The sequence below is a fragment of the Phaeoacremonium minimum genome (genome assembly GCF_000392275.1).
Source record: "Phaeoacremonium minimum UCRPA7 unplaced genomic scaffold PA7_03_scaffold_599, whole genome shotgun sequence".
NCBI lineage: Eukaryota > Fungi > Ascomycota > Sordariomycetes > Togniniales > Togniniaceae > Phaeoacremonium > Phaeoacremonium minimum.
The window spans coordinates 142209-165752 of NW_006921501.1; the positions used below are offsets into that span (position 1 = coordinate 142209).

At 54.4% G+C, this 23544-nt stretch overlaps 9 protein-coding genes across 9 annotated transcripts; 4 read left to right on the top strand and 5 right to left on the bottom strand.

The window, feature by feature from the left end:
- Window positions 1-658: 658 nt before the first annotated feature.
- Window positions 659-2351, bottom strand: UCRPA7_8591 (putative hexokinase hxk2 protein; the record flags this gene model as incomplete). Its single annotated transcript, XM_007921103.1, has 3 exons — window positions 659-2062; window positions 2119-2198; window positions 2255-2351. 3 exons carry the CDS (start codon window positions 2349-2351, stop codon window positions 659-661), a joined length of 1581 nt encoding a protein of 526 aa, XP_007919294.1.
- A 2831-nt stretch (window positions 2352-5182) lies between these two features.
- On the bottom strand, window positions 5183-6580 carry UCRPA7_8592 (putative major facilitator superfamily domain-containing protein; the record flags this gene model as incomplete). The annotated part of the gene is made up of 2 exons (XM_007921104.1): window positions 5183-5818; window positions 5873-6580. 2 exons carry the CDS (start codon window positions 6578-6580, stop codon window positions 5183-5185), a joined length of 1344 nt encoding a protein of 447 aa, XP_007919295.1.
- Window positions 6581-10758: 4178 nt separating this feature from the next.
- On the top strand, window positions 10759-12857 carry UCRPA7_8593 (putative hsp70-like protein; the record flags this gene model as incomplete). Its single annotated transcript, XM_007921105.1, has 4 exons — window positions 10759-11001; window positions 11074-11178; window positions 11234-12605; window positions 12658-12857. 4 exons carry the CDS (start codon window positions 10759-10761, stop codon window positions 12855-12857), a joined length of 1920 nt encoding a protein of 639 aa, XP_007919296.1.
- A 1813-nt stretch (window positions 12858-14670) lies between these two features.
- UCRPA7_8594 (putative thaumatin family protein) lies at window positions 14671-15678 on the top strand (the record flags this gene model as incomplete). The annotated part of the gene is made up of 2 exons (XM_007921106.1): window positions 14671-14814; window positions 14881-15678. 2 exons carry the CDS (start codon window positions 14671-14673, stop codon window positions 15676-15678), a joined length of 942 nt encoding a protein of 313 aa, XP_007919297.1.
- A 539-nt stretch (window positions 15679-16217) lies between these two features.
- UCRPA7_8595 (putative ankyrin repeat protein) lies at window positions 16218-17005 on the bottom strand (the record flags this gene model as incomplete). The annotated part of the gene is made up of 3 exons (XM_007921107.1): window positions 16218-16675; window positions 16759-16927; window positions 16982-17005. 3 exons carry the CDS (start codon window positions 17003-17005, stop codon window positions 16218-16220), a joined length of 651 nt encoding a protein of 216 aa, XP_007919298.1.
- A 654-nt stretch (window positions 17006-17659) lies between these two features.
- On the top strand, window positions 17660-18121 carry UCRPA7_8596 (putative dna-directed rna polymerase iii subunit rpc10 protein; the record flags this gene model as incomplete). The annotated part of the gene is made up of 3 exons (XM_007921108.1): window positions 17660-17669; window positions 17731-18017; window positions 18086-18121. 3 exons carry the CDS (start codon window positions 17660-17662, stop codon window positions 18119-18121), a joined length of 333 nt encoding a protein of 110 aa, XP_007919299.1.
- A 137-nt stretch (window positions 18122-18258) lies between these two features.
- UCRPA7_8597 (putative mediator of rna polymerase ii transcription subunit 31 protein) lies at window positions 18259-18621 on the bottom strand (the record flags this gene model as incomplete). Its single annotated transcript, XM_007921109.1, has 1 exon — window positions 18259-18621. One exon carries the CDS (start codon window positions 18619-18621, stop codon window positions 18259-18261), a length of 363 nt encoding a protein of 120 aa, XP_007919300.1.
- Window positions 18622-19132: 511 nt separating this feature from the next.
- Window positions 19133-20284, top strand: UCRPA7_8598 (putative ser thr protein phosphatase family protein; the record flags this gene model as incomplete). Its single annotated transcript, XM_007921110.1, has 1 exon — window positions 19133-20284. The coding sequence occupies one exon, from the start codon at window positions 19133-19135 to the stop codon at window positions 20282-20284; it is 1152 nt and encodes a 383-aa protein (XP_007919301.1).
- Window positions 20285-21253: 969 nt separating this feature from the next.
- On the bottom strand, window positions 21254-21897 carry UCRPA7_8599 (hypothetical protein; the record flags this gene model as incomplete). Its single annotated transcript, XM_007921111.1, has 2 exons — window positions 21254-21763; window positions 21823-21897. The coding sequence occupies 2 exons, from the start codon at window positions 21895-21897 to the stop codon at window positions 21254-21256; spliced, it is 585 nt and encodes a 194-aa protein (XP_007919302.1).
- Between the last annotated feature and the right edge of the window lie 1647 nt (window positions 21898-23544).

A 23544-nucleotide genomic window follows, 5' to 3' on the forward strand; every position in this document is an offset into this window, starting at 1 on the left:
GGGGGGGGGGGGGGGGGAATGGAAATTAGGCATATATACAGGTTGCCCTAGAGCCGGTGTCTTAAACACCTTTCTATGAAGACGGTTGGGCATTTTCGTATAATTTCAGGGGACACCAACCCTCGAATACGCCCATGTGCCTATCGGTGGGGTAATAGCAGTGAGCTGGTAAAGGCATGATTGCCAGCTACGATATATCATGACAGTGGCCCCAAATATTTAAGCAATCTGGCCCTAGAGCCCTCCTGATCAACTGTAAATGTTGATTTTTGGACATAGAAACTCGAGGTTGTTCGTGCAGTGATATATATACACAGCTTGTAGGCAGTCCTTTCAGCAATGATTCAGGCAAAGCTTCAGATCTCTTCCCAAAATAGGGTCAACGAGAGATCTTCCTTTGGCAGAGCCCTGCGAACGAGCACCAAAAACACGCTTCAAAAATGCACCGATGCATTCATTTCCCGGCCAGACACCCGAAGTCGAAGATTCACCAGCCAAAACGCCGCCGTATTCCAGTCAAGACCTGAGGTCGAGAAATCACAAATGCCGCAGCCAGCCCAACGCCGGCCCATTGCCACCACTCAACTTTCCTGAGCCTCCACTGGATTTGATGGAAAATGGGGAGAGTTCGTCGATGCTGTATAGGGAGAATAAGAGTTTAGATAACGGTCACGACCTGACAGGCCTCGGGGATTGCCTGGAGGTGGGGCCTTACCTCTTCAAGAACATCAATGGGGCTCTTGTGCTTCTCCATGCCCGTTGCCACTAGAGCAATCAGGGCTGCACCAACACCAGATCCATCCTTCGCGATACCGATCCTGATACGGTTGGCGCCAGACTCGCCGATCCCCTCGACGGTCTTCAGTGCCTCGTAGATCATGTCTCGGAAGAATGGATAGTGCTCGACCAAGCTGCCGTCAACGCCGATATCGATGGGCTCATCCTGTGTGGCTGGGTCCGTTAGTTGTCCGCTTTGCAGAACAATAGCGGCGATGGCGACAGCTGAGAGCCGTGCAGCCCGGCGGCCAATAGCACCGGCAATCGATTTGAAAGCCTGAGCATCCTCCAGAGAGGGTGAATATACCTGGAGCTGATCCTCTAGCGCTTGCCGGAGTGTACCAAGATCCGGTGTGTTGTCAGCAGCTGCAATTGACATGATCGAGCTGTCGACACCCCACTGCTTGAACATGCCCGACTCATCGGCAATAGTGGTCGTTGACCTCCAGTCATTGCTGCTGGAGTTGACATCCTTGAACAGTTGAATCTTGTCCTGCTTCAATAGATCAAGGACGGTCAGGCGCAGGATTTCGCCCAAGAACATGCCGGATACACGCTTCTCGAACATTTGGATTCCGGGGTTGACACTGTCTTTGTCGAGCGTGATATCCCACGTGGTGTTGGGTAGGACACTAAGCTGGTTGTCGAATGAGCCCCACTCGGTGTTGATGACCATATCTCCAGTAGACTTGTCAAACTCTCCTGTGATCGGCTTCTTGACATTTTCCAACTTCTCCACATAGGCACCGTTGGTGCCGGTTCCGAAGATGGCACCGAGGAGGGATCCGGTCTTGCCTGGGGAGGTATAAGCACGAGCCATTAGGGTCCCGACTGTGTCGTTGACAAGCGCCGCGACCTTGACAGGCAAGTTAAGCTTGTCGATTTCCTGTTGAAGAAGAGCGCAGACATCCTTTCCAACAGCATCCGGAATATCGAATCCTTTAGTCCACCTGATCAGAGTGCCCTTGTTGATGCCTAGCTGCCGAACGGGGAAGCTGAATGTGAAGCCCAGGCGGAAAATATGCTCATCTCTCCAGCCTTCAGCGGTGCTGAATGTCGGCCGCCGTCTGACACGGTGTTCGAACCGGTCCTCGTGGTGAGTCCTCAAGAAGACCTCAATCTGCTTCGCGAGGAACGCGAACAACTCTTGTGCGGTTTTAGCAACCATGAGCTCTTTCGGAATGGCTACCTTGTTGTATGTGAGATTGAAGGTGGAATCGCCGTTTAGGTGAATTGAGCAGACGCGGAAGTTAGTACCACCCAGGTCGACCGCCAGGTATAGACCCTTAGGCTTGTGTTAGCTACTTCTACAATGCTATAAACCTACGCGCGAGGACTCACCTTTTCAGTGCCATTGGGCACGCCAGTAACGTAGGTGGGAATCTGGCTCAGGCTCGTGCCGTCCTGCTCCAAGCCCTCATCTAGAGCTCCGTTAGCACTGATTGAGCTTCTTACGCCTCAGCAAGGTCTAGCTTACGCATCTGACGGAGGAACTCGGTCACTCCCTGATTAACATCTTTGTCCGTGTACTCGTATAGGCCGACTACACGCTTCGTTTCGGTTGTGAGAGCCATTGTGAGCGGTCTGGATACTGGCGCAAGTGTACGAAACGGGTATGGGTTCTCGCACACCGGCTCCTGGGGTATTTGTGCGACAGGAGAGAAGGAGGGTTGGAAGAAGGGGCGGACAGCTAATATATTGGAGTAATAGAGCTTGGCGTCACTGAGAAGCAATTGGACGACCTAGCAAGCCATGCGTCGGTCAGCAACCACGAACGAAGTATTGGAAGAGGCGGCCGGGGGAAGAGCTAGGAGCTTGGGGAGATCAGGAATAATAATTGGGTGTGTTGGGCATGCGGGGCAGCCACTCAGCAAATGGTGAGGTGAGAAGCTGAAGAGCTAGGTGGTACTGAGAGCTTAGGTGTGTGTCGCCGGGCACAGGCATGTACTAGATGTACTGCACAGCACCCAGGTACGTCACTTCGCTAAGACAACAAAGTGCTGAAAATGGGTGAGGGCGCACTTACTAAGACGAGGGCTAAGACGGCCAAGGAGCAGAGGATGTGTACCACGCCGACTGACCCTTGAAGCAACAAATTTCGCGCAGAGCGCTCTTTCTTCTCATCAACAGTAGTAATAACGGTGAGGGAATTGTCTGCTGTGCCAAAGTCAGTTGCAATTGAGGCATCAATTGCGCGCCACGCGGCGCCTTTAAAGGTTTTGTCCGTCGTGGTGTCGGTGGGCGGAGGCGACGGGGCTTGTGACGGGCAGTGGTACCGTGCTTGGCTGCCCTGGACCGTCCTAGTAGAATCAGAGCACAATGTGGGATGTCCTCAGCGGGGAGTCGGGGCGTTTTCGCTCGTGTGGAGACACTGGACCATGGAAAAGGGCCGGATTGCGCTCCCAGACACAGGCCGGACTGGACCTGGAGAGTGTTGCAATGAGATCACTGACCCTGCCGAGTGCGCCGAACCCCTGTAATGCAGCGCTCGCCGCTCCTGCAATTGGAGATTGGGGCTCCCAGTGGAGAGGGGAGAAAATCAGCCGGCGATATTAAAGCCACTGCGCCCAGCAGCACACGAGCAATTCGGGACGACTACGGCCTCGACCGTGTTTGGTCCCGCGAGATGGTTCGAGATCGGGCTAACGACGTCGTCTCTGCAGCAGTGCAAAGTGCACCACTACCAGTACTCGAGTAAGGAGTGGTTGTGAGACTATGTCATAGGGCCAGCGTGATCTGGAGATTTGCTGCAGAAGCTAGCAAACCACGCAAATGTTAGCGCGTTGAGTTGGAGACTTCTAGTAGCAGGTGACGTCGGGGCGCTGTATTCCCCGTCCACAACCAACTGCTAGCGGCTTCGAAAATACTGAGGAGAACCCACCAAGGCCTTGAATCGCTCCTCTGGGTGCCAGGTTTGGGGCCGAGGCGCTGTGGTTGGGTGATGCAAAAGCTTTGAGGGCACAAGACTCCCTGTCCGAGGCTAGGCGCAGACGATGGCCTCTACCCTAGCGGGACGAGGGCGTTGGCAGCGTTTAGGTTGGGTGACACGACAGGGAATGTCGAATCGGCGAAGGAGGAATGCAAATGCAGGCCTGCAGTCCTCAACAAAGAGAGAGATGGTGCCGGGCCGGGATAGACGGCCTGCACTTAGCAGCACCCTGAACCAGTCTGCATGCACTTCGAACACCGCCGTGAGTGAAATATCTCGAAATTGCACCCCGATAACGACCAAGCGAGAAACCTGTGCCGTGCCGCCCCGCAAAGATTATCGAGACGCGAGATACCGTACGTAGACTGTGAGGGACAATTCTCAGGGGAAAGTCCGGGACACAGCGGAGGTGGAGCGCGCAGCGAAGAAAAGGTCCGACTCAGGGAGAATCCGTTTGTCACCTCAGGACCTTGAACCTGCGCCGAGGTGCACTGGAGGATCCCGATCCTGCGCGAGGCAGCTGCAAATCACACGATCGTGAGGAATTGACCAGAGCAGTCGATGGCGAGAAATCGTCGAATGGAAGAAGAGTATGCAGGTGTGCTGTAGGTAATTAGAATCAGAGCAGGACACCACAGGAGAGGAGGAGAAACGTTTCAATTCAAGATTGGGGATGGGATCGTCACGCGCTTTAATACCGCCCACTCTTCAACGGCAACCGCAACGCAACGGGCCATCAAGAAGCTACCCAAGTGTAGTTAATTAGGTAGGTAAGGTAGGTGTATGCTTCACAGGAGACGCTTATTAGCCAGGCTTTGCGCTGCAATCCGAGCGGCAATTGGAGGAAACACCAGATAAAGGTAGCGAGGTAAGGATCATTGCGCTGGCACACAACGAACCACAGCAAGGACCCCCAATCGTTTTGGGAAAGGGCTGGAGCCAGTTTGGCAGGCTGGGTAAGGTGAGTGTGGGGTTGTGAAGGTATTCCCGGGAAGGGGCGACCTGTTAATCTGAAGAGCCCTGATTCCAAGCGTAACAAAACCAGGTTTCTGCCGCTGCCAGTACACTAATTACCCATTCCCCCATCATTCTCGGCAACCGAGACAGCCTGTGGACTGTCGCCAAAAAGCTGCATGTATACATAGTAATGTAGGAATTCAGGCGACGTAGCACAAGCGACTGCTGTTTCACGGTGAAACGAGCCGTTACGCAGTCCTTCATCTAAAGAAGCTGGAGACGCTGGGAACTCCTCTCAACGGATGGCCCTTCTGTGGGGCTCACGCTTCAGTCTACATACGTCGATTCTGTTATTTCCCTTCACCGTTGCTCTACGCAGTATGCCACATATCACAGTGCATTCAAAATGGTCCCACTTGGCCCACTGCACTTAGAGCGGTGAAGCCAGCAAATGTTCTTCTGCCTCCAAGAGGTAAATTGTATTCGAGGACGCTGTCATGACAGGGAGTAAGATGGTTCTCAGGTCGAGAAGCATCTCTTGACAAAGAAGAAGGCGATGAGGAGACATCCCGCCAGAGCCATAAATACATGATTCCGATGAGCATCGCCCTCCTCGTCCAGGCTATGTGTGATCACGACCAGCACGTTGAGAGGAAACCTCAGGATGCTGTAGACCCTCCCACGGACACCGTCCTCAATCACCTCGCTCTTCAGGAACGACATGCTCGGATAGTAAGCGCCAATGCACAGCTCCAGCAGACACATGACCCAGAACAGCAGTCTCTCGTCGACAAGCAGGACCGCACCCGAGAGACAGATACTGACGGTCAGAATCACCGACAGCAGAATAAAAGATGCGCTCGCCTTCGAGTGGTTTGGAGTGAAAAGCGAGAAGAATGCCGAACCAGCCATCATGGAACACATAAAGCTGGAGAAGATCAGACCGTAAGGCAAGTCCTCCTGGGATCCACTTCGTAGTCTCGCGCTCTTCAGCGCGGCAGACCAGAAGAAGATAAAGAGGTACATGGTCCCCTCAAAGAAGCACGATGCGATGCCGAGGGAGAAGACGCGCTTGTCCTTGATAATCGTCATTACTCCCGTCTTGATGTCCTGTAGTGAATTCGTCTCAGAGGACTTGCCGCCAAGGTTCTCCTTCTGTGCATTCATTAGCGGCTGTGGCAAACTTGAAACCAAAGTGAAGAGACATACCCAAGTTTTCATGATCAGACCCGCGGCTCCAATGCTGCAGACGATGCTCGCAACAAACGGCCAGACCCGACCACCGAGTTTGGCTACCAGCACATCGCCCAGAACACCGCACGCAATGGCGACGATGCAGCTCAACGTAGTCATATAGCCGAATATAGAGCTGAGCGTGAGCCCAGAGCCTTGCAGCCCCCGATCATGATACTCGGTGATCATCCATGTCTCGAAGACGCTGTAGAGCAGCGTCGTGCAGACACCCCCACATAGCCGGCCGAGGAACAGCACCGTCAGGTCATTGCTGAGCATCGACAGGCAAGTCAGGGTATAGAGGAAGCAGTATACTAGACATGCCAGCCGCCGCCCATATCGATCCGCGAGTTCGCCGGCAAAAGACGCGCTTACACCACCGGAGATGAAGCCCGCCGCGTAGAGGGCCGCCACCCACTTCTCTGGTATCTCTTTTTCGTACTTGTATATGGCGTAGATATGGGGGCCCTGGAACCAGTCTGCGGCAACAGCAAGGCCGTAGACTAGGAAATATTCGAGCTGGAAGCGCTTGACGACAGCCGGGTCGACCTCTTCTCTCTCGTCCTGGTCCTCCAGCTGTTCATAGTCCGGTTCGGCTGGCTTTGAGCCACGGTATTGTCTGTAGAGAAGGTAGGCATTGGCGATGGCGAAGACGCCTAGGTTGATCTCATAGAAGAACGACATCGTGTACGCATCATTCGTCTGCTGCGAAGATATCGCTCTGCTAATCAAAACGTGGATGGAGATGAAGAAATGAGTGATCCGCCCACTGTTCCCTTTATATGGTGGAGTATATATCCGTCTAACAGAGCATATTTCGCTGTTTCACTTTGTTCCTCTCTTTGATAGTCGGTCGTTGATCAATGTCTCAGAGCAAATTCGTGGACCACATATATGAATGAATGTAGGCAGATGGAATCACATCCAAGCGACACTTGTCTCGACCTAATTCCCCAACTACGAGCGGACCCTGCCCAGGTGTCTCCCAACCCAACCAAGCAATTGGGGGATCTGCACTACCGATAAGCAGACTGCTGCTGTAAAATTGACTTCAGGACGCAGGTAGAACGGTGAGAATTAAGTTTACACTATCATCACGACGACCCAACTGTCAACTCATTCGCCAAGGCGTCCGAGGTTGGTGGTTAGGAGGGGCTTAACCAGACAATCAGCTCCTCTGATCACGTCATGCTCCCGGCTGCATTGGCGATCCCGCTTCGCCTACGCTGCCGTTTTTAGCACAACGCTCAAAGAGTCTCAAAGATGCGATTCAAAAGTGCTTCAATTGTCATCTAATGTTGTCCACCTTTACTCCTCATGATCGCGATTGAAGTGAGTGTTACACGTAGAAATGTGCTGACAAGCTGCATTGGGCTCAGTGACACTCGACAATTTTAACACTCATGTTGGCAAGGTTACTGCATTTGAAAGCCGTCATGGACCACACAGCAGTCCTCACGCGCGGTCAGCTGCAAAGAAAACCCAAGAAACACGAAAGGAAGCATTTTAGAGATTTATAAAGATTTTATACCATAATAGAATGTGGGCTTTCTCTTCGTATATGTGTGATCTGTTTCCTTCATTCCACATTTCTCAAGCAATGCTACATCAGCTGAATTGGGGAGTCGCCCACCTTTGTAGCTTTCACATTTCTGGCAGAAAGACAAGCCATAGATCCCTGTGGCTGGCGTCGCACTACGAAAAGGGTGCCTTGCATCGAATCTTCGAACAATGTTCTTCTCCATCATCGAGAGAGCCTGATCGACACGCTACTCCCAGTAGTTTTGAGAGCGTGCTGGTTCGACCTTCGCTTGCCATGTCTGTCAATGGTAAGGGACGAGCTATTTCGTGACCAGACTGCTTAGAAAGTGTTTATTTCCAGCGGTGACAGAAAGCGATTGCGGCTGAGCTCCAAGGTGGCCGATGCGGCAACGCTAAGCCAAATATAGAGTCACGCTGCCCCTCCCAAGTGCGTGCCAGCCGAGCGGAAGTGGATCCCCGGGCTCAGCACGGCTCAGCCACGCGCAGTAGGTGCCTCGCACTCCCCATCACCATCAAAGTCCTCCGGCCTCCATGACAGGTACCGCAGTACATCCCATCTGCAGAGTAAGACAAGTGTAGTGTGCAGAGGTGGGGGAATACGGGTACAATACGGGACGAGATCGCTCTCTCCAACGTGGAACCTAAAGAACAAGGAACAAGGGAACCAGTGAGACACGGCCGAAGAGCCCCAAGGTGAAAGATGCTCCCCCTCCCCGTCCCCCAGACTCCAAAAGTCCTACGGGACAAGGTCCTACGCTTCGGACGCGGGAGTCAGGCACACACGCACACACAGACGCCAGACCGCCGCATACACCGGCAAACCTTCCATTCAGGCATCGCTCGTCCATGCCAAACCTTTAGACTGCATCCCTCAGGCAATTAGCTGCTTACTCGCCCCAGGCTCAATCTCAACGGCGGCGGGCTTGAACAGCGTTACCCCTTCTTTATAGTAGTCTGCGCCGTTTGAGGATCTTCCGCCGTTCCCTTGAGCTCAAGCAAAGCTCTTCACCCCCGCCGCCGTGATACATACCAATTATTGATTGCGGCGTTGTCAAACCGCCATCGATGCGGTGACAGACCGAGCCATATGCTTGCTGACCGTGTCTCTCAAGACCATATTTGAATTTCCATGAAAGACCTCGCCGCACATTCCTATGCATTTGTAATCGCGCAAACCGAATTCCCACGTCTCTTGCCATCCGGATCAACTCTTCGAGAAAAGAAAGCCCAGTGGAGTTACGAATCCACTGTCCCTCCATCACACCAACGAGAAGTATTCAGAAGAATTTGAAGAAGCCGCTGCCAATAGTCTTGCCATTGTGGACAAAAGTGGCGCTCTACACCGGCTGTCTGCTGATACCAAATCATTGCTGTCGAACAAAGAAATGCCGACATTGACAAGCGGGATAGTCAGCACCGTGGCCTAGACCTAGACCCTTTCGATTCTTGAATTGCTTCAGGACCGACAGATTACCCCAAAGACCTACCAGACCTACGGTAGGGTTGCTTCTGGCCAGGAGTGGGCAAGATAGTCGTTCGCCCCGAGGAGACACTGTTGGCCCCCAAACAACGTGTAACCTGTAAGTTGATTCCGTTATCAGCGGCCGCCACTGGGTGCCTTTCTGCTGTGTGTTGCCGTTGCCGTTGAGTTGCTCGCAAAGTCTCGCCTCCTGGGATCTTCGTCTTTGTTCCTTGACGATCCCCAGCCGGCTCAGTCTTACGCCCGATTCGAGTCTTTGCCGGTCTGGGCGAGCATCGCCGACCGCTGTCTTTCTTGAGAGATCTCGGGAGCTAACAAGCAAAGGGCAACCAGGCCGTCGTCCAGGACGGTACTTTTGTGTTTGACCACGCGAGGCCCTGGTTTCAATAAGGACCAGGGAGCCCAATACAACACCATACCATACAGCCCAGGGTTCGTACCATACGCTGCAGTTGCCGCACAAACAAGCCCCGACGGTTTGCGATCTCACTCACATCCACTCCTCCAATCCCCGGGGAACGAGTCTTGTTCGCCTATTTGACATATTCGAAGACCGGGCCTGCCAGGCGGTCATCGTCCATCCAGTCGATCTCAGCAGAGTTGCCTCCGCCCGCCACTGTGTGCCAACGCAGCATCATCACCTGCAGCAGTAGCAGTAACAGCAGCAGCGCATCCCGCACCCTCATCATCGCACACTGTTGCTCGCTTCTCAGCCTTACCCTACCTCCTCGCTCCGACCTAAGACAAGACAAACCCAGCATCCATTAGTGCGGGTCAGCTGTAGCGCTGGCGCAGAAATACATCAGCCACCACCGGTTGTACCTAGCGAGACACCATCTCGAGTGCGGGTCGTGGCGTATTGTGCTAGGAACGTCTGGTAGCGTGGGTTCCCAAAGTCCTACGCCAACGCCAGCCCAGCTCCGCCCAGGGGCCTCCCCCCAGGACCCAGGACCAGGACCAGGACACCCCTCACTGAATCTCACTCAGGTGCACGATTGATTGACTGACAAGACTGATTCATCGGGGGCATCCTCCCTCAGTCCTCAGCCCGCCAGCCCACTTTCAATAGGATTCAGGTACCTACAGTACTCGAAGGACTTCCTGTCTGTCTGACTGATTGACTGACAAATTGACTGGCAGGCATGCGGGAGTGGAAAGGAACTACCTAGTTTTGCTAAGGGACCTACAGTTCGTCCTTAGGTTGACAGAGAAGTGCGCACCGCAGCACCAGCAGCAAGGCAGGCCCAAGCCCAAGCCCGAGCCAGCATCGCACCGCACCCGCACCACTTCAGCCAGAGTCCTAATTTCTCACCCGTCGTCTCTTGTCTGTGTTGCAACCTGCCATTTCGCCCGCTGCGCTTTCCGCTGCCCGCCCCTCATAATCATTTCCACCTCCTACTTCTCGCTCTCTTCGTATTCTCCTCTCCTCTCTCTTTCCCTTTTTATTCTCCTTCCATATGAGTTTTACGAACTCGCGCCTGAAAGGCTTTGGTTTTGGTAAACGCCGATCGACCGCCAGCATCCAATCGACAGACCTGCCCCAGAGCCAGACCCCTCCTCCCTCCGCCCAGACACATATTCCTCAGATCCAGCCTCCCCGTCCGGGGCCCGCGCCCTCAATCGCTTCGACCTCATCCCAGCAGAGCATCCAGATGAATCACCCAGGTGCCGGTCAGCGACCGCCGAGCTACACGGCTGGCTATCCCGGTAAGCTATCCTGCCCTCCTTACCCCTCCCCTCCTGTCTCACTCAGTCTCTTCCCTCGTATCACCCTCCCCCAAAAGTGCGTCCATTTAACAGCTCCAAAGGCCCAGGACCAAACCGCACGCCGCCGTCGCAGATGGTCGGTGGTCCTCCTCCCATCAATACCGGTGCTCCAGTTCCTGGATACCCTCCTCCGATGCAGATGCAAGGCGGCCCGCCGGTCCCTGGTGGCCCTCCGGGTTACACTGGCGGGGCTGGCTACCCCCCGCCAGCTCCTCCCCAAGGCCAGCCTTTGCCCACAGCTCCATACACGAGACCTGCTGCCGAAGTCGAGGGAAACAGCAGGAGTAAAGCTCAGCTGATCGTCGGCATCGATTTTGTAAGTTTCTTGCCAAAGATGCGATCATCCTTCTCGCTTAGCTCTCTGCTGACGGCTCTTTGATGTTATCAGGGCACGACATTCTCCGGTGTCGCTTTCGCATTCGCAACAAACAATGAGGCGAAGGAGGACATTATCACAGAGTGGCCGGGTGCTGGTTCATATACAAAACAGAAGGTGAAGAGTCTATGGCGGACTTGTTGTGAAAGTCATGCTAATATCTACCCGACAGATTCCTACCGTTCTGTATTATGATCAGTACCAAAAAGTGGTTGGCTGGGGACCAGATATTGCCGATGCTCTAGCTCCCACAGGATACCCGAAACCGGGCGTGCAGAAGGTTGAGTGGTTCAAGCTGCAGCTGATGCTCTCCGGAAACACTTATATCGACCCGATCAACCTGCCGCCTCTGCCTCCAGGAAAGTCTGAGATCGACGTAGCGGCCGACTACCTCTTCAAGCTGCGACAGGCCATGCGCGCAGCTCTCCAGAAGACTCTTGGTGAGGTGTTCAACCGTGAGGAGAGAAATATCCGCTATTACCTGACCGTGCCTGCTATCTGGAACGATGCTGGAAAGGCTGCGACGAGAGCCGCTGCCATTCAAGCTGGCTTCCTACGGGACGAAAATGACAACCGTCTGACCCTTGTCAGTGAGCCGGAAGCCGCAGCTCTGTTCTGCTCAAAGACCGGTCTCCTGAATCTGAAGGTACATGATGCTGTGCTCATTGTTGATTGCGGTGGTGGTACCGTCGATTTGATTGCGTACGAAGTCGAGGACGAAAACCCATTCACCGTCGCTGAATGCACGGCTGGTTCTGGTGACTCTTGCGGTTCAACAGCTCTGAATCGTAACTTCAGCAATATTCTCCGCACCAAGATCCGCAAGATGAAGCTCCCTGATGGATCCAAGACCGCCGGCCGAGTGTACGCCAAGTGCATCATGGACTTCGAGAACAGAATCAAGGCCGATTTCCGAAACAACGGTCAGAAGTGGGCTGTTGACGTTGGTATCGAGGCCGAGTTCCCTGAGGCTGGCATCGAGGAGGGTTACATGACCTTCACCAACGAGGAAATTCTGCAGTGCTTCGAGCCTGTCGTCAACCGCATTCTCGAGCTTGTCCGTAACCAGATCATTGCCATCCAGGCCCAGAACAGGACTCTCCAGAACATCCTGGTTGTCGGTGGTTTCGGTGCCTCCGAGTACCTCTTCCAGCAGATCAAGCTCCATGTGCCTCCACAATTCCAGTCCAAGGTTGTCCGACCTATGGACTCCGTGGCTGCTATTGTCAAGGGTGCCGTCACCGCTGGCATTACTGAGCGTGTCATCACCCACCGTGTAGCCCGCCGACATTACCTCATGGCCACTCTCCAGCCGTTCAAGGAGGGTTACCACCCAGAGGCGTATCGTGTGCCTTCTCTCGACGGAAAGGACCGCTGCAAGTTTACTAGGCAGATATTTGTGCAGAAGGGCCAGAAAGTCAAGATCGGCGAGCCCGTCAAGGTCTCCTTTTTCCGACAGGTTGCCCCTGGCGCCACCCTCATGTACGAGGATATATTGTATGCTTGCGACGATGATGTGTGCCCGGAATACACCAAGGATCCCCGTAAGTCACCTTGGAAGCCTAACGTTAAGCAAAAGCTAATCAAACTTCACAGGCATCAAGGAGGTTGTCACCCTTACTTCAGATCTATCGCGGAAGAACCTGGAGAAGGACTTCGAGCGCATGGATACCCCACAAGGCACATTCTACCGGGTCTACTTCGATATCTACCTGACACTAGACGGTTCCGAGTTCAGCGCCGAGCTTGTGTGTCAAGGAGAAGTCATGGGACGGTGTAGAGCTCGCTTCAGGTAAAGCGAAACTGGCTGCTGCGAGATCGCAATTGCTTCAACCCTTTTTCGTTTTATTATGCCCGTTGCAGATTCTTTTACACATAAATATTCATGACTTTGATACCTACCACTTGTGTGTCTGGTTAGACACCGGCACAAGGCAGGCCGGGGAGTAAGGGGGAGGAAATGACCGAAGTGGCCCCAATCATTGAGACCAATCTCATGGGTGCATTGGATGGGAGAAACGTGGAGGGAAAAGGGGTTTTGGAGGTGATAAATGGTTATGAGACCGGGACAGATGGTTCGCACGATGACATTGGGAGGAGAGGAGAGAGAGTCAAAAACACTGTTTTGACGGACAATGCCCATCTAGGGAAGTGAGCTGAACCGAACCGAACTGGGAGGTGGTTCGCATATCATTTTGAACATGGCGATTCAATAAATTAGTTTTTTTCCCAAGCGCATGGGTGGTCGATACACCATTGATGATCCCTCGTGCGTCAGGGTAGTAAAATAGAAGACCATTTACTTGTTACGCTGCTTGGCCTGATATTCACACAGATTTGCCGCTCGACTGATGTCCTTATATAGAAGAGTATTACTGACAGTCAGTGAAACACTTCTTACACTCTTCCTCGAATGTCAACTCGAGCATGTACCGAGCGAGGCGTCTATCGCGAGCACGACAAGGACAGATCATCGTAAGTAGAGACATAGAAACTCAGACTGCCGCGTGAGTGTTGAGTAGGGTCTCCGTCAAATGTCGAAGGACCGGCTCGAAACTCAAACTTTATGCTTATCTGACATGGCGTTTCAGGACTTGCCTCCAGAACGGGAGCCAAAACGGCAGTGTGGCTGCGACTAGAGCCCGAGCACTCGCATCTAGGCTATTGACAAGTTCGAGAGGGATGGTGATTCCTCAATTACAGAAACTATCATTCACACATAAAAGGATGATATCTAGATGGGATCGCGGTCTCCTAGCTGTTGCGGAAGCAGCCGACACCCATTCACGATCCGCCTTGGTGGGGTCGAGCTGTGGAGGAATGCCCTGTGATGTCACTGTCGCAGTCGCTTCGTCCACTCCAGGCGGGATGAGGTGGAGAGATCCAGCGCCTCGACCACGCCCAGGTCCCTGCGCTAGGCCTTTTGTCTCTCATGAACCCCGTCCCCTGCATCCAAAGCTGCCCACGCGAGACCACGCTGCCAGGAAATCCAATGGCGGCTGCGTCATCGTCGAATCTCAAACATCCCAGGTCGCCTTCCGCAGCCCTCGCAATGATCGGCCCTCCATCTCTCATACGGGCCGCCCTGACTGGCTGGCGCGCCCAGAGAACAGAGGAGGGAACCCAGTAAGTATTAGGTGGGTAATTGCATTGGTTCTGCACCCCCCTTGTTTATTGCCTTCGATCGCTATCAAGAATGGGATGACCACCATTGACGAAAAGCCTAATTCCTGGTTTTGGTCCCTGGACATGGGATGAGATGCCCAGGCCCTCAATCTCATAAGACGACGGGCTTAGTAGCCTCCCTGCACCTGCCTATGATCTTCTCTGCTGCATATTGCTTTGTTTGAAGAGCTGTTCCTTCATATTGTGGCTCTTTTCATCTGATACATGACTTGGTTGAAGACCAAACTTTGACACACAACTCTCCCTTACAGCCACTCTCTGCCTGCATAGACGGGGAATATCGAGATGGTATTATACAAGGATACGGTGCCCCTCGTGGTCACCAACAACTGCCCGGCGACCATATGGCCCGGTATAAGCTCGGCGAATGGCACCGGGCCTGGGACGGGAGGGTTTTCGCTGGGCTCCGGTTTGCAAAAGGCCATGGAGGTCTCGTCGAATTGGCAGGGCCGAGTATGGGGAAGGACGAACTGCACCTTCACTGAGAACGGCACGGCGCCGGCAGATATGGGTGGAGTGGCCTGCACAACTGGCGACTGTTTTGGAAAGCTGGATTGCGCATTTAGTGTAAGTGACAGCAATGAGGCGGACACCGGTCATGTCATAGCTCGCAACCACTAACATGAACCTCAGGGCGCACCTCCAAGCACACTGGCCGAGTTCACGCTCGCCGGCGGCTCTACCGGCAAGCAGACCTTCTACGACATCAGCCTCGTGGACGGGTACAACATCCCCGTAGGCATCGTGTACCTGCCGGCGCCCAACACGTCTTTCATACCGCCCAACCTGGTCAACACGGTATGCATCGCGACGGCGGGCTACCTCGACGAGCCGGCCGCGCGCACCGGCGACGTGTACACGAACGCAAGCTTCCCAATGCCGTACGAGTCGTCGCGCACCAACGCCAACATCGCCAAATGGTGCCCGTGGGACCTGCAGACGCAGCCGCCGTCCAAGCCCGGCGACGGCGTCTACCCGTACCCGGACGACGGCATCGCGCGCCCCGTCTTCGACCCCTGCCTGTCGGCGTGCGCGCACTCGGGCGCCGACAAGGACTGCTGCACGGGCAAGTACAACAACCCCAAGAAGTGCAAGCGCGGGCTGTACAGCACCCGCGCCAAGCAGGTGTGCCCGGACGCGTACTCGTTCGCGTACGACGACCAGGCCAGCACCTTCATCATCCCCTCCGGCGGCGGCTGGGAGGTCGTCTTCTGCCCGGCCGGCCGCAGCACCGACATCCTGGCCACGTTCGGCACGCAGCTGAGCGAGCTGGCTTCCACGGGCAACCTGACGAGCCAGAGCCTTGCGGACGTCAAGAATATCACGTACATTGAGTCGCAGGACAGCGCTGGGACGAGTGTGCGGCCGCTAAGTACGAAGACGGTGCTTGCGGTGGTGCTAGGCGTGGCTACAGCGTTTACGCTGTGGTAGTCCTTCGGTCTGAGGGGCCTAGTACATGAATTGTGTGTGATACGATGCTGTGACGAGGTTTATGGTCATGACGCTCCTTGAAAGATAATGTCTCATTGGTTTGGCGCGGATATCGGAGAATATTTTGCTTTGGTTTTGAATACCCCTGGATCAAGATGAGTCGACTTTGGTCGGCTCTGGCTGGCACAGCTGGTTCTGCTGCTGGTAGAATTCAGCTGCATATATTGCATTGGTTGGATATCTTTCGTTCGATAGAAATACCCTTAGACACACACCTTATTGTATAGTCTTATAGATGCAGAATCTACTACCATACCTCAAGTTATCTCTCGAAATCTCAGTAGTTAGGTTCACGACCACCCGTGGTGTTACACAGGTTAAACAAAAGTTGGGCAATATTCTTAAATGTGTATCATATCCATTTTATCTGCCTCTCCTTCTCAGGGACTGTGTTCATGAATCGTACAGCGTCTAAATTTCATTTCGTCCTACCCCTTGAGAGCCGCATCTAACAACCCGATCTAAGGCCTATCAGTCATTCAGCTCTTTTTAGCCCGCCTCTCCTTCCGCCGTCGTTCCCACTCCGCCCTCTCCTCGTCATCGCTACCGCTGAACTCGGCATCGTCATCGCTACTCTCCTCCTGCACCACCAGGCGCTCCTGCCGCCCGCCGCCCGATCCGCCACCGCCGCCGCTCGGGGCCTCGACAAAGTCGCCGGCGTTGAGGGCCGCGTACTCGTGCTTCTGGATGAGGTCGCGCAGGGCGGCGTTGCGGGGGTCGACGAGCTGCAGGGGGGTGAGCTTGGCCTTGTTGCGCAGGCGCGGGTTCGAGCCCGCCTCGAGCATCATGTCGACGAGGGCGTTGCCGAACTCGCGCTGCGCCGGCGGCTCGCTGTTGATCCACCGGATGGCCGTGTGCAGCGGCGTGTCGCCCTCCATGCGGCTCACGGGGTCGCACTCGAAGTTGGGCTGGTCGAGGAGCATGTCGATGATCTCGTCTGCAGGCCAGGGTTTGAGCTATAGTCCTCTTGGCATGCGAGCAAAGAGTTCAGGAGGAAGGGGGCTGTTGGGAGAAACTTACAGTTCCCTCTTGATGCTGCCTCGTGGTACAAATGGTTGCCCATCACCGTTGTGGTCTCGTTCAGGAGCTTGGCGATCTCGTCTTCGCTCTTGCCTTCGAGGATCTCCGTTAGAAGGTCGGTGTTGTTCCTCCTGCAGGCTTCGACGAGCTGTTCCTTCACAGAAGCACCCTTTAAAAATGTTAGAATATAGATTTTCTCGCAAAATGTCCTCTATGGTCATACTTCATGCTCTTCATCGCCTGCCATGTTGGCTCCGTAGACGAGACCGCCTGTTTCGATGGATGATGGCGGGGCAATAAGGCGGTATGGCGATTAATGGACTGCAATGATTAGATCAAAAGCGGAGTTTAGCTCTTGAGATTCTTGAGAAGGATATCTCAAGATATCTAGCAGTTTGTGAAGTTGTTTGGGCAAAGAGTTGTCCTGAAGACGCGCGGCGCTTTGTTCGTCTCTCTCTGGCTGGTCCGGCGTTTGGGGACATTCGAAGGAGGTGGCAGTGTGACGTCCAGGTCTCCTCTGGTAGCAGGTAGCTTGGGGCAGCCACCACCCGGCGAGCCGGCCACCTGAGTGGGCTGAGTGACCTGGATGAGGTGTGCCTTGGTGGGGCTGGTCTTCAGTGCCTTGGTCACTGTCGCAGCTGACGGAATGCTGCTTTTTGCGGCTTCCGGCGGGATGGTTAGCGCCTACAGACTTATGCCCAATGGCAACTGCAGCGCAAAGCTTAATCCGCTGGTGGGTGACGATCTTGCAGACTCATGATTAGAAATTTTGGCGACAAACAAACCACAAGCAAGACACGAAATCAGGCCGCACATGTTTCGCAAGCGAACGAGGCTGCGGTAGTAGAGAACGTTTGTCTATTCTCTCCCTGCAGAAAACCACCAGAAGACTACCGCCAAGATGCTGCTCTGTGAGTCAAATTCCGCCTACTACCTGAGAGTCGATTTGCTAATCTGGGCCAATCCTCCCAGTCTGTCCAACCTGCGCAAACATCCTCACCGTCTCCGCCATGGCCACTGGCAATAACCGACTCGAGTGCCGAACGTGCCCCTACGAGTTCGCCATCAGCGAGCCCCTGTACTCGCGCCGCGAGTTCACCCGCAAGGAGAAGGAGGATGTCTTTGGCGGGCCAGGAGCCTGGGACAATGCCCAGAAGCACACCGTTCAGTGCCCCGCCGAGGACTGCGACGGTAACGAAGCTGCGTACTTTCAAGTGCAGATCCGCAGCGCCGACGAGCCCATGACGACGTTCTATAAGGTATGTGACACGGCTGTGGCCGGAGAAGCTGCGATTTGGTACGGTGTGGCTAACTTGATGCTCGTCAGTGCATGAAATGCGGTCATCGTTGGCGGGAAAACTAACCATCATTCATGGTTTTGGGGGTTGTGTCTGCTAGGACACATGGTAATTTTTGCTTTTGCCGGCATTGCAAGGCGTCAGGGCGTTGTACACTAGACGGTCGACACCGAATACCGTAGCTAGCTTTTCGTGACTGAATTCAGCTTTCTTTATGCCAGTCCACCGATGCCTTGAGACCCTCCTGCATGAGCGCGTTGACGAGCTCCGGGCTGATGATATCCTGCCTAAACCTCTCCTGCTGTAGCAATTCTAGGTTCTTCAATGTAGGCCCCGGGTACGTGAGGTACTTGAGATATGGCGGCTTGCTCCAGTATTGGAGATATTTGAGATACTCGACGAAGGCGGGCTGCTGGAAGAACTTGTGCGCTGCGAGGTGGTTTAGGTACATTGGATTCGCGAGGGACTGTACGAATTCCAACTCAATCTCGAAGCGCGTGTAACCTCCATACTTGGGTTCGTCGTCTCCGGACAGCGGGTTTGGGGGTGCGGATGGTGAAGCCATGGCTGATCAGTGTGCTCGTGGTTGAAGGAGCTGAGTAGGTAGTGAGGGCGCTCAGGCTTCCGCTGCTTGGAGGTGTGCCTGCTAGCAGGTGGGTGGCTCGTTGGTCATTATTGGTCGGTTCTCAATACGTCGGTGGGGCTTCTGAGGTTCCATTCAAGGCTGACCTGCATGCTATGGCCCCCAAGACTAATGACAACCACCTCCAACCGCACTGCGGTACCCTTACTGTAAGAAGATATGACTGGGCATACCTACTTACCATGAGAATTGCAAGCTCAGGCACTGAAGTGTGACTCTTTGCTTCTGGCCTTACTTTTTGTTGCCTGCCGACTGTTTTGCAAGTTGTCTGAAGAGGCCTGTTGAGTCACTTGAACCTAATGAGAATGCTCTCCTAAGAGAAGCAGTATTCGAGACCACAATTTTGAAGCCCTCCTTACCCAGTTGCAACCTCTCTACTACGAGCATTGAATCATTTCATCGAAAATCTCATACGTATCTTGATATCTATATAATGGTTCAAGGAGACATAAAAACTCGCTTTCTCATCATATCTGATACCCATGGCGCGAGCCTCTTCGACGAGGCCGACAGTGTCCGAAACTATGACAGTGATGATAGCCTGGGTTCTCAAAGGCCCGATCAGACGGTGATCAATGGCTTCCGCAGACCTCTGCCGAAAGCCGATGTGGCTATCCATTGCGGAGATCTTACCTACGACTCCTTGCTGAAAGAGTACGAGGCCACCTTCAATCTGATGCATGAGATCGACGCGCCCCTGAAGCTGGTCATCGCAGGGAATCACGATGTGACTCTCGACGCCCCCTACTGGGAACGCAAGATAAGCTGGCTGGACGACTACGCGCAAGCTGAGAGGGCGCAGTATCCTGCCAGGACGTACGAGCTGGTCGAGCGCGCCAGACAAGCCGGCATCCACCTCCTCGACGAGGGAACCTACCACTTCGTGCTGCCGAGTAACGGAGCTCGTCTAACCGTTTTTGCCAGCCCGTGGACGCCCGACTACGGCAGCTGGGCCTTCCAGTACCGCGGGCCGCACGACTTCGCCATCCCCGATGGCGTCGACCTCGCCATGACCCACGGCCCGCCGCGCAACGTCCTCGACCGCACGCTGTTCGGCGCCAGGGCGGGCTGCCGTCACCTCCTCGACGCCGTGTCGCGCGCGCGGCCCCGCATGCACTGCTTCGGGCACATCCACGAGGGCTGGGGCGCCAAGCTGGTGACATGGAAGCCGAAAGTGGACGGGTTCCGGCCTCCCCCCGCGGCGCCGGCCGGGCTCCTCGCCCCACCGCAGAGGCTGGCGCCGCCGGGCGCGGAGCAGCAGGCGCCCGACGAGGTGCTGGGGCTGGACGCGCTCGACGTGCACGCCGCGGACCCGGCGACGCGGGCGGCGAACCTGGAGCGCGCGAACCGGTACGCGCGCGAGCGGTGCGTCTCGGTGAGCCTGTGCGCGGGCGACGCCAAGACGCTCGAGCAGGGCCGGCACACGCTGTTTGTCAACGCGGCGATCATGAACATTGGCTACAAGCCGTACCAGCTGCCGTGGCTGGTGGACCTGGAGCTTCCGCCGCCGGACGAGGAGCATCTGAGGAAGGCCGAGGCGACGACGGCCATTTTGCAGAGGGATAGGAGGTTGAACGTATCATAAGGGGCGAGGGAACCTGTCACTGAGGGAAAACTTACTTCCGCTTACAACAACGTCGTACGGAGACTGGTCACAGAGATACGGGAACAAGTTGTTGAATCAGATCCTCCGAAACGGACTCGGTCACCCAACAAACACAGCCACTTAGCTAAGGGAGTTCCGCAAAGAATTCGGCCAAGAGCCGGCTTAGTTGTTTCGCAAAAGGACACTGCGGGTATGTCGACTTGGTTAAGGTCACACCCCACAGCTACAACTCCCAACGGAGTTGCTAACACACAACGCAGACCCGCAAACACGCCGAATTGTCTGACATCGTGGGCAAACTCTTGTCGACTTGTCACGACACAAGCTTCTCTTTTAGCTAGATACCGATTAGCTTGTTACCCAGGCTTGGAAGATAGAAACGGGTACTGGAACCACCATCAGCCTAGGCTAATCTTTATATTGTGGGGAAGTCGAGCCACGACAGTGAACGTCACGATCACTCGTCGTAAGGTCGTACATAGAAAACTAGATATTTTTGGAAAGTGAGAAAATTGTTCATTGGGCCATGACGGTATAGTGATACTGTCGCCGACGAGACTTTCTGGCGGCACACATGGCTCCCAATTCATGCAAGAAGCCGCCCTGTGAGATCAGTACATGTGTTGCATACATAGAGCTTATTGGAGAGGTTGACAACAATCGTCGCACAGATAGAATAGAAAAAAGACATCGGGCTTGGTAAAGATTATTAGATTACTTTTGTATGTGAGCTGGTTTTTGCCTCATTTTAAGCAGACGCCGAAGTACAGTGCCTTGTTTTAGTATTACATCCATCTCCGGACAGAACCATCATAGCTCATGAGTTGTAGTAGCTCCAATGAGCCAAGTCATGGGTATCCATCCGCGGCACCTTTCCCATTTTAGACCATATTGCCTTTGTTCAAAAGATTGTTGCCAAAACATGTCATGACAAAATCCCCGACCAATTTACAGAGCAGCGACAGCACCGATGAAGGCAAGCAAGGCACCAGCGCCCATGGCAACTCCAGTGGGCGCAGCACCAGCGGTAGAGCCACTGGTTCCAGCAGAGGCCGTGCCGGAGGGGCTGCCAGTTGTGACGGTGCCGTTGATGACAGTGGCAGAGTTTGTCGCGGTGGTAGTGACCGGAACTGAGGTGGTGATGCTGCCACCGGACACGGTGGTCTCGACGGCGCCAGTAGAGGTGGTGGTCTGGACGACAGTGGTCGTGGATGCGACAGAGCCCGAGCCCGAGCCGGTAGTAGTGGCGCTGACGGAGGCAGTCTCGCCGGCACTGAAGATGCTGCACAGAGCGTCGCCTGCGGACTGGGCACCAACGAGGTCGGTGGCAGCTGTGCAGGCGGAGATCAGGCAAGGTGCCGCGAGGCCTGCGATGGCGCTCTTGGTAGGGCCGCACTGGCAACCGACATCAGTGGGCGCACAGCCGGCGGCGGTGATGGCGGAGGACAGGCAGGAGGTCTGTGAAGAAGAGTGTATTAGCTATGATGAAACTTGGCTTGGAGAGTATGAATACGTACGGCACAGGTGGGCACACCGGAGAGGTTCTGGGCAACGGCTACGCCGGCAGCAGCAATGATGATAGCAGCCTTCATGTTGAGCGATTGGGGGGTCGTGTGGGTATTCAGAAGCTTGTCTGAGCTGATGCGAGAGCAGATTGAGGAATTCGGGAGCTGTACGAAGCTATGTGAAGCTTTGGAGAGGATGTGTTGGTGTCTGGTGGTGACGGAGAGAGGAAGAGCGGCGCTCGTCGAGGTTGGAAAGAAGCTCGATCTTATTTATTGGCCCAGCAATAAGGAAGGTGCAGCCAGCCACAGACTCTTAGCAACCCAACAGCAGGAGCTAATTACCTACCCACCGGAGTGAATTCCTAGCGTTAGAACTGAAAACAAGTGAGAAAGAAGGAGATAAGGTAGCATCCAAAGAGAAAGCTCCATTCTCTGCTCCTCCTGTCAGCTCATCCCTCGCAAGCTTCGCGCTGTGCCCCAGCCCATCTCGCACACCTCACAACGCCACTGGGCCCCCGTATAAGTGACTTAGACTTCCGAGAGTGAGTCCTTTCAGGGGGCCCTAACGTTAATCCAGGCCCATCAAGGTCCAGTGGGGTCCATTGGGTCCGTTTGTGCCCCTGGCGACCGCTGTGGTTGGTCCGCGTGTCTCACCTCTGGCCCGTGTGTGTGGCACCGCAGCAACTACGCCGTCCTGCCACCCCTGGCGAGCTCTGCATGCCCAAGACGGCATGGAAGGCGGGGAAGGGTGCATTGTGCTGGGCTCCCGGGCTCGCTGGGTCTGGGAGGTCCACAAGGCCCAGCGTCTGAAGCTACGGCACAGATCGTCGCCCGTCCGACCCTACTGTAGACCGCAGACTCTCAAAGGTCCAATTGCCCAACGATGATGGGTCGACGGCTAATTTCAATCTCTGGCCATTGAAAAGCCAGAAGCCGTGATGCCCGCTTGCATTGGACGAGAAATTGTGACAGGGTTGAAGCCACAGGAGTTGAATTGCATCTGGTGCAGAAGAATGATATGAAACAATGTGACAAACAACACACTGTTGGGTCTTTCTCTCTCTTTTTAGTAGTAGCAAGCAGTCTAGTAGATCCTGCACGCGTACCTGCATGCGATCAGCTCTTTTGCAGATTCCATAATCTTGAGCCGCTTTGTTTCTGAATTGTGAGCAAGTAGCACAGTCCACCATCAACCAGCTACCGTTCCTATCCTGCGCATCTTCAAGACGGAATCGATGCAGAAATTTGTTGAATCCTCAATGGGGGAGAATTGACAAGGGCACTCGGTGATTACCACCGGTGATTACTTATTTGTCCGTGGTTGGGTGTTCGCTATATATAAATCGTTCGACGATGCTTTTCAAGTACTCCACAAGTCATCACAGACTGGCAACATTGACACCACAGATGGAGTCACCTCTGTTTTGCAAGCAAGGACGGTTGACTTAAATTTTCTGTTCAGGATTCGACCAAACTGTCTTCGCTTGCAGTGCACGGAAATCTAATTACGCGTCGGGAAGAGTGAGGCGAAACTGGACGAGTTATCATTTACAGGAATGGCAAATCACCCTTCCTCGCTTAATAAGTATTTCCACATCAAGGAACTCTGTTTTGGAAAACAAGGTATTTCATTACGTGCTCGGTTGAAGCTTACTATCCAAGCCATCCATCAGCCCAAGAGATCCAAGTTGGGATCAAACCACAACCGTCTCTGGTCTCGCATGGCCCAAGCCG